Here is a 16,861-nt window from a genome sequence, read left to right as displayed (position 1 = left end):
CTGCTATCCCCAGTCTGTCGACCCAGGCTGGGAGCCTTGCTCCAAACAGGGTGACCAAACGTTTATTTTTTCAGAGCGGGGGGGTGGGGGGTGGGTATAGTTGTGTATGTAAGACAAAGCCTCTAATATTGGGATGGCTGGTCACCCTACCTCCAAAATGCTGTGTAAACATGTCCTCAGTGGCTCAGAATGATGAGCTGTGCAATTCCAACCTGTTAGGCCCAAGAGACCAGGCATCCATAAAGCAGCCACATCTTAAAACTGGTCTAGTGTCTCAAGAGGTACCAGTCATTGCCAATTACTGTTTTGCAAAATAAATTTAAACAGTGGGTCTACTTCAAAGCATCCTCCCTTTCCAGAGTGCTGGGACTAACAGAGCTACAGGACTGTAAGCTTTTTGCTACTGGGATCATGTCTACCTTTGTGTTTCTAGAATGCTTCACATGCTACCCCAGTGGCGAAGAGTAACTGCCAAAAAAAATGGGGGGGGGGGAGGGTGAGCGAGGGAACAAATCCAAAGCCGTTTTTCTAAAGAAAACGAATTTAATGAAGAATTGCGTGTATTGGGTGAGAGAGCCCAGAGTCCACTGGTATTAGAGATGCGTAGACTTGATCCATTGCGGGTTTGGAGTTTTAAGGGGAAAGAACCGATTACTCCAGTGTGAAGTACTGTGTATCAATATTTTGTGGCTGCCAGTCTTACCAGTGAAGTAATGGATAGACAATATGGCCTGGTCCACACTACCCCCCCACTTCGGACTAAGGTACGCAAATTCAGCTACGTTAATAACGTAGCTGAAGTCGAAGTACCTTAGTCCGAACTTACCGCGGGTCCAGACGCGGCAGGAAGGCTCCCCCGTCGATGCCGCGTACTCCTCTCGCTGAGCTGGAGTACCGGTGTTGACGGCGAGCACTTCTGGGATCGATCCCAGAACATCGATTGCCTGCCGTCGGACCCGGAGGTAAGTGTAGACGTACCTTATCACAGCAGAGCAGCTGCTAATATTTTCATAATAGGGTGAAAACAGGGTTTTACACTCAAGGCAGGGGGCAGGGTAGGGGGTGGGGGAACAATGCATTTCATTTTAAGCCTGTTCATTAGAAAGCAATAAGGTCTTCATCTGATTCTTATAAGTAAAACAGACAGCTATGCAAATCATAAAAGTTCAGTCACCCCTATATATAAATTGCAATATAACACACACATGATTTAATACTAGAGGGACAAAAGACCTAAGACAGATAGCTACATCCATAATAGATCATTGCATAAAATATTTGAATTGTGACATACTTACACTAATACTGTTAGGAAAAGCCCAGTGCTTGAGAAAATTAGACGTAGACCTGAGACGCACAGTTCAGATCCCTCCCTGGACTTTCCTAACATTCAGGGTACTGGCATTCTAGACCTGGAGTTTTGGTTCAGCCCATTTTAGGAGTATGGGCCAGGTGTAAAATTTGGATCTGTACTTCCACAGTGTGTGTTGGTTTTTGAATTTGGGGTGCTGGTTTGGGCCCCACCTCTGCGGAAAAATATAAATGGGAGATATTAAGTCAGGGGTTTCAAAATAGGGTCGTGCATCAAGTTTGCAGTGATTGTACATAAGGCCATTATACATCCTTGTTCTTTATATTTCACCGACACAATATACAGCTTTCCTTTTGTGTGTATGTGGAGGGAAGGTTACAGTTGATTCTGTTTCCCTGTGCACCTTCTCCCCCAGACAAACTGATTCAAGACACAGTCTAAAATTAATTAATTTAAAGCAAGAAATATCAGGGATTGGGAAGGGGAGGGAAATAGGATATCCTAACTCTTGTGAGACCAGTTCAAATGCTCCCCAGGTTAGTAGTGAGGGAAAGTGATGGCTGTTTGGTCACTTATGATAAGGGAGTTTCAGTGTCAGTATTTCTAATGAATAAGTACCCGCATCAGAGAAATTGCCTCTAATTTGAAGCCATCTCAACAGAGATGCGAAAGACTGAATGGGTCATGGTGACTGAACTACCCTTCAGGGAAAGACTGAAGTTCATAAGGAAAGGAAAGGTGAGGGAAGCTTGTGCTGCCATTGCTTAGGAGACACCAGTTTTCTGCACCAATAGAGCTTCAAACTGAGGCCATGAATTGGGCTCCTGACACAAGTCCTTAAATTCACACACACAGGAAGCAAACATTCCCTGAAAAGAGGAAATGAACAAAATGGTTTTAAGGCCCATCATTTTCTGAAGCATGCAAAACTAAGTGGCTAATAAATAATTAACTCTAGGATCTGATGTTAAACATTAGGTGCTTACTTATCCTCCTAGGCGTAGGTCCTTTGCTCCACTGAAGTCAACGGAGCAATGCTGATTAGCTGAGACCAGCTTGATCAGCTGACCAGCTGAGAGTCTGGCCAATTCACCAAATGATGGCATGTGATGCTCTCATCTTGATTCTCTGCTGCTTAGCACATGTTTAAAGTGGGTGCAACACACCACCAAACCAGAACATACATACATATAATATATACATACATACACCCACTTTGCCCAGTTATGTGACCTATTAGAGCTGGTCAAAGTTTTCAGTGGAACAAAAAATGCAATTTTGTTGAAACTGAAACTTTTCACGTCAATTTTGAGGATTTTTTTAGGGGAGAACTTTGGATTCATCTTAACTTTCTCGGGTTTTGATAATGTCAATTTTGCTTAAACTATTTTGTTTCATTCTGACTTACTATATTTTTTTGGCATTCTTGAAACAATAATGGTGTTTGAACTGAATGTTTTTTGGAATTTCTGTTCTGTGGAAAATTTCAACTTTTCAGTCCAATTCAGGATGAATTTTTGAAATGTTGGAATTTCCCGCAAAATGGAAACCCCATTTCCCAGACCAGCTTTAGTGTTTATACAGGGTGCAAAGCAATCCAGGTTTAACTTTTTTTTTTTTTTTTTTTTTTTTTTTTTTTTAAGACTATCAATCTGTTGTATGATTAGCTACAAGACTCTCCTGTGTCCCAGTGCAAAAAAGTTGCTAGTTTCCTTACCTCTATTTATTTACCTGTGTTTTGAGCTAGGTAAATAACTTCTCCATCTAGTAACTTGGCACTTACATTTTATCGGTACATAGAATTGCTTTGCCACTACGGATAAAACTTTCAAAACCAGCTATGCTGCCAAGGAGACTAAATCCAATTTTCAAGAGTGCCTCAGTCACTTAGGAAAATGGGACTTAGATGTTTAGAAAATTATACCATATATGCTGTTAAAATGCAATTAAAGCACAGGCAAGCAAGGAAGGACTATCTTGTGGATATGATACTGGACGGGGACCAGGGAGACCTGGGTGCAATTCCTGCCTCAGCCACAGACTTCCTGTGTGATCTTGGGCAAGTTGCTTAACATATACTCTACATGTCAGTTTTCCCATCTGTAAAATGGGGACAATACTTCCCCAACCCTGCTTTGAGCAGGGGGTTGGACTAGATGACCTCCTGAGGTCCCTTCCAACCCTGATATTCTATGATTCTATGAACTCAGTGGGGGTGTTTAAGGGTAAAATTCATTTAATGAATGTGAGATCCTCAGATATTATGGTGATGAGGGCCATATCAGTGCCTGGATCAACAGAAGCATGAAAATGTTCAGGCAGAAGTAGTGGTCTCTGAGAACAGGAGTTCAGCTTTCAATTTGAGTAGATGAAACATTCACAAATAAAGAAAGATATCTGCACGAAAGAGACACGCTTGAGCCTTTGCTGTGTCTGTTTAATTTTTACCAGACATCAAACATTTATAAAAGGATTTGAACGTCAGAGTTAAGTACATGCACCATTACAAATATATAAAATGTTCTCACATCACAAACTACATGTGACTTCAAAGTCCTGTCTTTATGGTGTGAATTTTGAACAGTTTCATACTATATCCATTCAACTTACATTGAAGCAGAAATAATTAAGGGTGCTTGTTTTAGTCATTCAGTGCCTTGCTGAAATATACAGTATATTAAATATTTGGCATGGTAATTGCAATAAGCGTAACATTTACATATACTACACATTATATACAACACCTCTGCGTCATCAAGACAATCAAAATGCAGATTAGCTGTAACTGACCCCATCAATTACCATAATAATTAGGGTATTAAGCCAGGATTAGTTGCTTCCAAAAGATGGTTTCCAGCATTTTGACTGTCTGTGTCAGGATAATATTGACTGATGTTGCTTGCTCTAACTCGATCAAGTTGCTGAAGTAAGTGTAATGCAAGTTTTACTGATTTAGTGCCTGATCCATGGGAGCCTTTCCATTGACTTCAATAGGCTTTAGATGAGGCTTTTAAAGTATGTCATGCACAACTTCCAATGAAGTCAACAGCTTGTGTGAATGCAGCTCGGTGAAGGGAGAAACTTTACTGACAATATAGCTGTGAACGAAACCATGCACCTTTTACTGCATCGGCAGAATTGCTTTTTCTTGGGACGACAACTATGAAACCAGTGTTACGGTAGCAGCTATTTTTACATTTTCATCAGCCATTTGTCTCCGTAAACATTCCAAGTCAAAGACAATTACTGTACAACTAAAAGGATACGCTGCCCAAACTTAACATTCCTAGGCCTGCTCCTTGAAACCTTGGCGTTTGGCAGGCTGCCATCTTAGGCTGACTCTTGGCCTCCAACGCTGGCCTATTCTTTAGTTGCTGCTGGAACGTTTGCAATGGGCAAACTGTTAAATGGATGGAACACCACTACGTACACATGTGCTTAGAGAGGATACTCTTAAGTACAAGAAGGTGATCTAATGATACAAAATACAGCCTAACAATGGAAGGGTCTCACTTCACAAGCCACGGACAGGCAGGAAAAACTGTCTGAAATACTTGGTACGTACTCCAGGTTACAAAATTAACTTGTAATTTGAACTTAGATTGTGGATGTCCCAAAAAATGTGGCATCCCCAAGTTGGGGATTGGTGCCATTTGGTACTATTTAGTGTCATTAGCTAAGACATCAATTATCTCTAAAGAGGATTTTCATAAGTATTCTGCCTTTGCAACTTGCTCAGCCTAGATGACCAAGGAGGGCTTGTGAAGCCAGACAACAGTCTGAAGTCTTTAATTAGACGAGCTGAAGAGGAAAAAGTCCAGTGGTGTACTGAAATGGAAAAACAGCTCTCAAAAGTGGTCTAGTTTGGAGGAGGAAAGATGAGTGTAATCAGATGGAGCCTATCCGTACCAGAGTTTAAAGAGTGGAGTTGAGGAAGAGGGCATTTTGGTGAAGGCCACTTTCTTGTGTGATCACAAGCTCACTATGTCAGTATTAACTGATTTGTATTGGCTTCTAAGGTCTATTGCACTAGAACAAATGTGGAACTAACAGATTGACTTTTCTTTCCATTTGAAGTCTGGCCCTAATTTTAATTCTGGACAGTAGGTGTATAATCAGAGATAGCTTTGACGAGAGAGCTATACACTGTCAGCCTGTGTCTCTATGGTACATTATTGATACCTATTACAGATCTTAAGATACTTCACCTAAGACAAACACAAGCAAGAATGAGAGACCTCCACAGAGAGGCTGTTTTTATATAGATTATTCCCTCTGAACGTTTGCACAGATCAGCAGCACAGTTCAGGCTGAGACTGCTTTCTTAATGCATTACAAAAAAAATGACAAGCATGATAATCAACATGAGCGAGGGGTCAGAGAGTAGTTTGACACCAGAGGACAGCTGGTATTGCTGATATTGCTGCATGCACATCTCCTGGATCACGTGCTTCATGACTCTGGCTTCTACCTGGGTCACATTTTGATTTTCATTGGGATCAATTTTGTATTCGGTCACTGTGATATTCACACAGTCCCGCACAAACCTTCCCTCTGGAACGGAGCGGTCATTGTATTCCTTGTAGTACACTTGGTTGGGATAGCGATTGGAGTTTTCGCTCCACCACTGGCGCTCGTCAGGACGGTCAAAATTCATGTGCATTCCTGACATTGCACTTCCCAGGGCATAGCCACCTAGGCCACCCACCACGGCGCCTGCCACTGCTGCTCCTGCCATGGCTTTCATATTGGTTTTGGGTTTATCAGGCTTCCAGGGCTTCTGGTTTTTGAAGTTTGTTCCGCCACCAGCTGGGTTGTAGTGCTGCCCACCACCACCAGGGTAGCCGGGATTCTGGGGGTAGCTAGGGTTCCTGGGGTAGCTGGGATTGTGGGGGTAGCCGGGATTAGGGGGATAGGCAGGATTGGGGGGGTAGGCAGGATTATGGGGGTAGCTAGGGTTTCTGGGATAGCCAGGATTTTGGGGGTAGCCGGGGTTGCTGGGATAGTTGGGATTGCGGTTGCTTCCTGTGTTCCCACCGCCTCCACCTTTACCCTTTCCTTTTTTGGAAAGGGAAACATCGCTCCACATCACAACAAAAAGGATGACTATCCAGCAGGTTATCCGGTACCTCCCCATGGTGATAAATCTGTAAAAGATAATTATTTGATTTAAAGAACAACCTGATGTATAAAACTGTTGGGACACACAATATTGCAACCAGATGGTAGGGGGATGTCTGCTCAGCCTCATTTATATTTGACTTTAAATAACCTCACCATTAACAAATCCGCCTTTGCCAACAGTTACCCCACAATGGTATAAGATATTTCAGCATTTCTTTGTACGCAGAACAGGAGAAAACTGTGATAGCAATCAGCACATGTTGATTTTTCAGTGGGTACAACTATAGTTATAAACATGAGGACAGACAGAAGGAGGTCTTGCATGAGGTCTAGGGTCATGGTCTGCCTTTGGTTGCATTTATGGGGCTCCCACTGCTGTCTGCCTCTGAAGGTGTTATTTAATGCTTGACTTGTGAAATCATTATAAACAAACACTCCATTTTATATAGCTGTAGACTGAATGCATTGAATGTATATCAATATAAAAAACCCACTTAAATTACAGAAGCAATAGAAGTAAAAGTCAATTTTCTAAAAAGGCTATTTTCTCTTAACATGCACTTAATTCCTATGGATGAGAAATGCCAACAGATGAAGAAGTGAGAACAGACCTGATATATAATACCTAGGAAACAGACCTTGTTACTTCTGCTATATCTGACCTGTTAAATTAACTGCAGTTTAAATTTAAAACCACATTCACTTAAACCTGCTCTGCAATATTTTATGCTAAATCACAAGAGGAGATTTTGCTCCTTGTAAAGGGGTATGTGTGGGTATGGAAAAAAACCAAACCAAACCAAACAAACCCCAAACCAAACCTCAAATTTGGAGGACTGGAATTAAAAACGTAGTTTAGAAAAGCTGTTTCTTGCTGTTATTTCGAAGTGTACACCTGGGTTCTGAGTTAGAGGTGCTGAATATTCTCAGCACCCATAAGCTTCAATGGGAGTGGTGGGTGCCTTACTGATTTGACCTTATGGATTTCTTCAAAAGAAAAAAAAATAAAATATTTTAGTGTTCACTTTTTAAAAAAACCTTTTAAAATAAAGAATGACTTTAATACACCAGTATTGATGTTCAACAGATCTCAGTTAAACAATGATTTCTACAATGCTCATAAACGTGCAATACTCAAAGTATAGCTGTCGCCTTTAAAAATCTGAGTACCTAGAGTGTTACGGCACATGGTATCTGAGAGAGTGCCGTACAGTATTTCCCTAATCTTACGACAAGTAACTACAGTGTTTCACAGTATTGGGCTAGCAAGTGGACAGTGGACTATCACGTATAAAACCGTAAAATGTCACTTTAAAGAAGCATAATAAGAAATGGACAGTGTATATTATACAGATGTTTCTGCTCTCTTTCCCAACATCTTCCCACCACTATTTCGGAAAATTAACATTCAAGCTCTGAACATCAAAAAAGACAATGGTGCTGATTCTCATTTACATCAAAGCCTCTATTTAGAAAGGTGTAAATTACATTTACATACGTCAATGCCTCTGCACTATTGGAGCAGTGTAAATGGGCCGCAGCGTACATGAGAATCAGGCCCCATCAGTCAAAAAACATCACAGGAAGCCTGCACATGTACAACACTTGTCAGCAAAAAGAGAATAAAGCATTGATGAGAAAAGTCTGGGCATATCTAGATAGTAATCAGGTTTGCAACAATGTTTTGCAGTAAAAGGAAGAAGCCACACATTCTTTTGTGATGCAGAAGTTACAACAGATTCAGCTCAGAACTGAGTTCAGACAGAAAAGATTTATAAGAGAACAACCCTCAACATAAGAGGAAAAAATGCATTTTTAACAACAAGCCATTAGAAAAGTCATGTATTGGCAGCTTTACAATGTCTGGGGGAGGCAGAAGGAGAAGACATCCAATTACTGTGTGTTTCCCAGTGTTTGTGTCTCAATTACTGCACATTGGCAGGATAAATGCCAAGGAAAGTCCAGGTTAAATGCCTGTTTAGAAGGCTTCCATGCTTACTGTACACTAATTCTATCTACTACTACTTGAAAGGCTGCTCCACTGGAGAGAGTCTAGAAGAAATAAGACCCAAATGAATTATATAAATACAACAATCAGTACAGGACTGTAAAAAATTATTTTATATTGCAGTGCAACATTTAATGTATACCTTTAACATCTTTGAATGACACAATTAAACTGTGTAGAAGACTAAACTGTTTCTACCCTAATGCAAACAGTCACAGAGCTCACAGCAGCTCTGATCCTGGTCAGATCCAATTGTCGGCTCACGTGAAAGTTACAAGAAGTTGAGCTCTGGGTTCATAGCTCTGTAACAGAAATTCAATGACAGGCTTAACACTTGTTGACTAGACCAAAGGATAATTCTACCTTCTTACTGCAGATGGCTTTCCATCTAAAGATGTTTCCTGTAAAAGTGAAAATATAAAAGACACGGAGAACTTTTTCCCACCAGAATTAAGAACTGTCATAGCTGAAACCTCAGCTCCTTCCTAAGGTGTAGGTGTATGATCCACCAGAAGCCAAAGCAGGATCGATTTGATTGATTCAAACATATAGAAGCCAGGTCATCCTTTGTTCTTCCAACTGGACCTATACTTGGGAGGCAACAGTGTGCGGAAACTGACATCATTCCAGTCTCAAGTGCTGGGTGGGTAGGAATCTTGTCAGCTCCAGCTCACTGTTGGCTCTGGAAAGCACAAGGTACAAGCACTAACATGCAGTCCCAGCAACTCTCGCTTCACATCCTTGATCAGCTCTTGGTGTGTTAAGCAGTCTAGGAGCAATTTCTAGTTTGTCAACTGCCGTGACACCGGAGCATATTATCTACAAACACAAGCATCATTTAATGAAGTGAAAGCAGGATCAGAAAGGGGAAAAAGGCCTTAGACTGGACAAAGGCTTGGCTGAAGCGGTGAGCCATCCAGCAAGCTTTAAGGCTAAAATGCTAACTAAGCCGCCGCCAGAGGAAACCAGTTCCAGTCAGAGATGCTCCAGCAAAGATATCCTCCCTCCTGCCCCAAGAGGGCACAAACACACTTCAGGTTGTCTTCACCATCACAGGGAAAAAGGCAGTCTGACGTAACCAATTCCCACACCATATTTTAAAGGGACAATGCCCACCCAAAATCTAGCTGATGTTAAGAGCAGTTTCAGATGCTACATCTGCCCGGTTTTTGAGGATTTTACAATCACATTTCTATTTTAAATGCTTTTCATTCCCCTGTTAATATGTGCAAATTGGACACACAGTGCCATCAAGTGTACAAAGCAGATAAACTTGAATTTAAATTTCCCTTCCCCTCCATATCTTTCTCGCCTCTCTCTCTCTATTAATGAATGTTGGCCTTATTGACATTGGTTGACCAAACCTTGTTAGACCTCCATTTGGCCACACCTGGATTTAGACTGAGTTTACTTTCCTTGAAGCTGTTTTGCCAATGTAAGTAGGAACAAAACTGTTCTGTGCTCAGCATGAGAGACTTACCAGGAAGCTGTGGGCTACAACATAAAAACGACTGTAGGGGAGGATCATGGGCCACTATGACTGTGTCCTGGCCACATTAAAGACTGTTGGATGTGTAACTGGTACCTAGCTTATTAATTACTTTCTAAACCATGGTAAGCCTGAAATCATTCAGCAAACAAGAGACCACATTTACAGATTATTTCACTCCTTTCCATCTGGAAAGGCACAAGGGGATGTACAAGTCTATCCTTTCATCTCTTGATGTGTGGGTGCTCTTCTGCAGTGTTTCCAAAAAAGTCCATGTTATTGGAGTGTGGGACAAGGAGACTCCATTCAATGAGCCATCTGACCCACCAGTACGTTGGGCATTTAAAAAAGACAAACCTGTCAAGTTTGTACTTCCATTTTCTTCTCAGTCTTAGGTCAGGTCTAAGGTCTAATGTGGATTAGGGGAGTGATTTGATTTTTTTTCTTTATTTCTATACCTACAAAAACCCTAGTACATAGTTATTCCAGTATTTAAAAAGAGCTGTTACTGCTATGCCCAGTTTGACTGGGGGAAACTAATATATAGGTTGCACATAGTTTATAAGCACTTGTTTCGGGATAACAGCAAATCTTTTTTAGTGTAGGTCTTAACGTTAGGACATGTCTTTGCTGCCAAAAAAGGTGAGGTTTTTTTATATAGTGGGATAATTCATGTGCTTTAGTGTTCTCAGTGTGAAATCCTAGCGGAGACAAGGCAATGCAGTTCTTACTCTGGTATAGCTAGGTGAAGTAGGATGACCAGGCAGCAAGTGTGAAAAATCGGGACGGGGTGGGGGGTAATAGAAGCCTATATAAGAAAAAGACCCAAAAATCGGGACTGTCCCTATAAAATTGGGACACCTGGCCACCCTAAGGTGAAGTGACCCATGAGCAGTGAATATAGCCTTGACCTGGCCTAGATATATCTCAGTAAAAGCGACCTGTGTCTTGTCTTATTAGGATTTTACAGTTGGATAGCTAATGCACGTAATCCCACTGTAAAAAACACCTCTTTTTGGCAGTGAAGACAAGACTGCTGTAGCAACAGTAAGGCCAGATGTATAAAATAAAAGGTTTGCAAATATAGCTGTACCAGGAAACCCTCCCAGTGTAGATGCATCTTATACCAGTATAGCTTCCTTGATCAAAATAAACAATAACTAGCAAAAGGATTTTATGCTGGTATAACTGCATTTACACCAGGGGTTTTCTGTTATAGAAATGTAATTTAAAAAAAATCACACCTGTAATTGAAGTAATAATCCTACAACTACCTTGTCTTCACTAGGATTTCATCTCATGTTAGTTATCATGTTGGCTAGCAAAAGGTAAGAACACACTCCCCCCCCCCCCCTTCCCCCCCCAGTGTGGACACACTTGCTCCAATAACTTGCGTTGTCCCTCCCTGGATCAGGTCTGTTCCTTTTAGATTACAAAACCAACTACACTACTCAAAGTAAAGATGTACTATCAGTTTATATCAAGGTATAATTCGCATATTCTCTGTATTCCCTACTTAACACAGACTAATATCTTATTTGCTTATCTGACCACTACTGAGAGGGAATTTTCACTCCATTGTCCAGGAAGAGCACCAAGGTTGGGCTTGTCTAAAGAGTCTAAGGGAAATGGGCACCCAACTCTCACTGTACTTTAATGGGAATTGGGCTTTTGTGCAAATCCCAGATCAAGTCCTGGTCTAACTAAAATTAATGGCAAATCCTAAATTCAGTGGGGCCAAAATTTGTCCCTAGATCTTTCCCCCTCAGACTACAACGAATTCTGAATCCATCAGGGCACAGGAGAAATTTCAATCCGTTCTTCTAATTTACATTACCCTGCACATGTGTGGGTTGACTTTACTCTGTGTTTGTGGTGCCCAATTAACTACATTAGTGAAATCCTCCCGAAGATTCCTTAGTCTTGAGTAACCTCACTTATTTTGCCACCTCATAATTCACGGCTCCCCCTTCCAGATAGTTAATAAATATACTGAATAACACAGGCCCTAGTTCTATTCCATAAAGCACACACTACTTTTAATGTCTCTCCATGCTGAGAACTGGCTACATATTCCTACTCTTTGCTTCCTTTTATTGTGAAATGAGTCCATGCAAATTTCTAACAGAGAGAGCGCCAAGAATGGAGAGAGATGAATACTGGCATAGGGTAGCTGGCTCCTGAGGGGCTTCAGGCACCCAGTCTAGCTGTGACAGGCTGGCTAAGGAGAATGAGCCAACCCAAATCCACATGTGAGTAGTTAATTACCTAGGAGGCAGTTTTGGAACACCTGGGCCTAATACAGGCTTCTGAGGGCTCGGTCAAGAGGAGGTCTTCGGAACACGGAGAGGAAGCTTCTCAGACGAGCTGATTAGAGAGCCCACCAGAAAAGGAGACCTAAGAGAGGTGCTCCTGGAGAAAGCAGGTGTCCAAAGGGCTAACAGGGCAAATGCCTTGGGAGGCCCAGTCCCAGTGAAAGGACCTTACCAGATAGTAAGAAGAGGTCCAGGTCGTTAGGGAAGAGCTGCAGGGGTTTGATCTCTGCGGGGATCCTGAGTCAAGGGAAGGAACCCGTCCACAGGTGATGCCTGGAGGCGTGACTCCAGTGGAGGATCTCAAGTCTAGAGGGCCTTACTGGAGAAAGATCCTAGACAGAGGAGAAGGAGGAATTTGGGTGGGAGCAGACTGACTAACATTAACTCGCACCCCTTTTTCTTCTCCCCCCTCCCATCAGTAAGATGCTGGAGTGAAGGCTTGTTTGCATACCACGTTTCACCTCTGATTAAATCAACCAGATCCCTGAAGGGGCGGTGTTAACTATCTACAAGCCTCACGGAACTCATTGATAGTCTATAGGGGGAAACTGAGGCAGAGATGCATCTGTGGTTCTGCACTGGGCTACCAGGGGTGAGTGCCCACCATAACAATCACCCATTTACTTTTCTTTAAGTGCACAAATGAAGTAGTATGCTACATCTAAACAACTGAAACTTTTATACAATTTTGGCTCAGGGAAATAGATATGATGGCTCTTGGCTTCTGTTTGTAAGGGGGAAAAAAAATCAGCAACATCTCTGCACAAGAGAGAACCTATCTGTACCCTGCTCTCACCACTATAGTTCCCCTTTCCTCTAGAAAGATTTTATTTGCATAATACACTGTGCAGAGAAATAACATGCAAAGAAATATTGGACTCATGATAGAAATGTCCTTATTTCTAATGCTAAACACAACATTTAGCAGGGCAGTACATACAGGAGAGTATGGTCCGTACATAATGGAGTCTTGAATTTTTAATGTACAGTAGCTTATGTCTCTCCAAACGCTGCAGTTGCCATGGCAGAGGCCGGTATTTGTGGCATAATGTTATTCAATACAGTATTAAACCACACCAAAAAAATCTGAATCAACTACTGGTTTGAGAGCTTAGCCCTGAGTGTTCCTTAATCAAAATGCTTATTTAATACATACAACAGCTTAAGTGGATCACAGTATAAACCCTGCAAGTGGGATTTCCCCCTCCCCCCCCATGGCTGACTATGGTTACATAACCTAGCAGGGTTCTTGTACTTAAATATGCTCCCTGCCTACCAAAACAGAGCAATGGAAAGATATAATAACACATGCCCCATGACTATAACAATTAAGAAACAACGCCTTTGGTTTTTGTTCTTTATCGGATTGCCTTACCCCGCAGAGTGCTTTAAAATCTAGCTGTTTTATAGCCCTCAATCTTTAACTGTCTCTGTTCCTTTCTGATTTCCATAATGCCTTCATACCGAAGTACTGTCAGTCAGTGAGGGCAGTGGGTTTAAAAATAGTCCAAAGACCTTTATATTTTGCGTGCGTCAGCTCTGCATATACAAGGGATCACATTCATAAATTCACTGGGTAAACTGTACGGTTTTTACTAACAAAGCCATGTCCCTTCCTGAATACAGACAGAAAAGCTCAATATTATTCATATGAAGAGCCAAGCCTCCTCTTAAGCAAGCAAAGTAATTATTAATAAGAATGCAATTGGGTTTTTTCATCAGACATGTTACAGCAAAGCACTCGAGACTGTTTCATCTGGGTTGTATTAGATAATCTAGCTCACTGTGCCAGGGAAAAGAAACTGATAAACAAGGCAGTGGCTCAGAAATTTGTGTCTAATCATGCGTCTGTTTAATGTCTCTGCAGCCTTAGGGGTGGGGTTCCCGCCTCATGTCTAGAACAGATGAATTGCCACTATAATAAGATGTTATCCATCCCTATGTTACCTACATAAGTGTTGGAGAGAGTAATTATCTTGTTTACAGGTAATGATGCTGTTGGTGCTCCTCAATCTGTACGTTTTGTGTACACTCAGGGCCTGTCTCTACAACCTTTAGAGAAGAGGATCTCAAAGCACTTGGCAAACACGGATACATGGATCCTCACAATGTAATAGTACTGCATCTCACCTTTTTGCAGGTGAAGGGTTTCACAAAGAAGATGCTGTCAGGGTTCTATGGAACAAGGATTATTTATCTAGATCCTAAGTATAGTGAGCACTTTCCAGACAAATATGGTTTGTGCCAATAAGAGCTTATAATGATGATTAAAAAGAGTCAGAGACCGAGGAGAGAGAAATGGAGAATGAAGGTAACAGATACTCATTCATGATTTAGGTTTCAGACTAGCAGCCATGTTAGTCTGTATCCGCAAAAAGAACAGGAGTACTTGTGGCACCTTAGAGACTAACAAATTTATTTGGGCATAAGCTTTCGTGGCCTACAGCCCACTTCATCAGATGCATAGAATGGAACATATAGTAAGAAGATATATATATATATATATATATATACAGAGAACATGATGGCAACTTCCATGTTCTCTGTATGTATATATATCTTCTTACTATATGTTCCATTCTATGCATCTGATGAAGTGGGCTGTAGCCCATGGAAACTTATGCTCAAATAAATTTGTTAGTCTCTAAGGTGCCACAAGTACTCCTGTTCTTTTTACTCATTCATGAGTTTGCTTTGGTTGTTTGGGTTGGGGGGTATTGGAGATATTTGTTTTGCAACAACAACAAAAAAGTGCTGGTTCTTTTTTTTTATGCAGTCAACTAGAGGTGGGGCAAGGGGGATGGTAGTGAAGAGATGAATCTGTACAGTAAGTGAAGGTAGGGAGGAAAATGGTGGAAGAGGAGAGAGGAAATGGGAAAGGAGAGGAGTGGTCAGGAAAACAGAGGTCCAGCAGGAGAGGGATGTGAAAGTGTGAGAGAGCTGGGAATATATCAGAGGTATCAGTCAACAGAAGGTAGGGACAAGTCCGAGGGTACAAATGTTGAAGCTGAGATGCTCTTATGATGCCAGGAAGTTGCCATGCTATGGAGTGTGAGGGGAAATCCAGGAAGGGCTGCAGGTGGGCGTGCCTGTTAGCAGCTTCCATTTCCAACCTGCCGATGGTACAAGCTGGACCTAGGCTTTTCTAGAGTTCCTCTTGTTGTAAAGGTCTTTCTGTTAGACTAGACAAGGGGGCAACAGGTAGGAAGGGCAAGATTCTTGTTAAGGGATGCGGATGCTGTGTTGTCTAAGGTGTAAGACGGTTTTATGCCTTATACAGCCCTGAGCGCATTTCTGGCACTTAAATAAATCGGGGGAAACGCAGGACCTGCTTTCAGAGGGAAGATGGGGTAAGTGCCCCTGGTACTGCTGCCTCTGGTCTGGTGTAAAGGAAGAAGTAGATGTGAGCAGATGAATCGGGTGGGGTTTTGTTCGTGTGCCTGTTTCGCTGTCTGAACAGAGACACAAAAATCCGTTTTCTGCTCTGACTTGAATTATCTTGGGGTCAGGCCCTCCATGACTAGGCGCCGCTAGGAAAGGAGGATGTGCAGTGTCCAGAATGAGATCACCCCGGGCAGGGGGGCGAGGGATCCGGTCCCCCTGCTCCCCTCCGACCCACACAGCACGTCCCCCCCCCCTTAATTTAAACCTCTCCTTGCCCCCGGACTGATGCCGCCTTTGGCTGCTCGATTTTATGCTGGGGGTGGGGGTAAGCTGGGCCCAATGCCAGCTCCCCGCGCCTGGCCCCCCGTTTCCGCTCCGGGTCCCCCTGCCCGCCCGGCTGCCTGCGCCCCACGGCCCCGCACTCACCTGGGCGCTGCGCTGCGCGCTCCACCTCCTTGAGATGCGGCTGGGAACTGCGGCTGCGGCTGCTGCTGCTGCCACCGAGATCCGCCTGCGCCGCGCTGCCAGGAGAGCCGGGGAGGGAGCGGCGCGCAGGGGAGGAGCCGGGCGCCTCGCCCAGCCCTGCCCCCCCCACTGCCCTGCACCCCACAGACCCAACCCAGCACCCCGCTGCCCCTACTCACCGCCCAGCTCCACCTGCCTTGCACCCCTATTGCTCCCCCCCACTGCCCTGCACCCAGCACCCCACTGCCCTGCTCCAGCCCCAACCCCACCCCACTGCCCCTACTCACCGCCCAGCTCCATCTGCACCTGCCTTGTACCCCCACTGCCCTGCCCCCCACAGCCCCAACCCAGCACCCCGCTGCCCCTACTCACCGCCCAGCTCCACCTGCCTTGCACCCCTACTGCTCCCCCCACTGCCCTGCCCCCAGCACCCCACTGCCCTGCCCCAACCCCACCCCACTGCCCCTACTCACCGCCCAGCTCCATCTGCACCTGCCTTGCACCTCTACTGCCCCACCCACCCCATTGCGCTGCCCCCCACTGCCCCAACCCAGTACCCCGCTGCCCCTATTCACCCCCAGCTCCACCTGCCCTGCCCCCCATAGCCCCACCCACCCCACTGCCCTGCACCCCACTACCCCTACTCATTGCCCAGCTCCACCTGCCTTGCCCCCCCACTGCCCCACCCACCCCATTACCCCAACCCAGCACCCCACTGCCCTGTACCCCGCTGCCCCTACTCACCGCCCAGCTCCACTTGCCTT

The 16,861-nt window shown here is 43.7% G+C and overlaps 1 protein-coding gene across 1 annotated transcript; it reads right to left on the bottom strand.

The window, feature by feature from the left end:
• Positions 1-5,636: 5,636 nt before the first annotated feature.
• PRNP (prion protein (Kanno blood group)) lies at positions 5,637-16,103 on the bottom strand. The gene is made up of 2 exons (XM_065399972.1): positions 16,059-16,103; positions 5,637-6,459 (listed from the first exon to the last, which is right to left on the bottom strand). The coding sequence occupies exon 2, from the start codon at positions 6,447-6,449 to the stop codon at positions 5,637-5,639; it is 813 nt and encodes a 270-aa protein (XP_065256044.1). The 5' UTR covers positions 6,450-6,459; positions 16,059-16,103.
• Positions 16,104-16,861: the final 758 nt, after the last annotated feature.

Source organism: Emys orbicularis, chromosome 2, assembly GCF_028017835.1.
Source record: "Emys orbicularis isolate rEmyOrb1 chromosome 2, rEmyOrb1.hap1, whole genome shotgun sequence".
Lineage (NCBI taxonomy): Eukaryota > Metazoa > Chordata > Testudines > Emydidae > Emys > Emys orbicularis.
This window is presented reverse-complemented; position numbering and strand designations above follow the sequence as displayed.

What these genes read in the sequence shown, in the direction of transcription:
- PRNP (XM_065399972.1), bottom strand. Translation starts at nt 6,449, where the DNA reads ATGGGGAGGTACCGGATAACCTGCTGGATAGTCATCCTTTTTGTTGTG.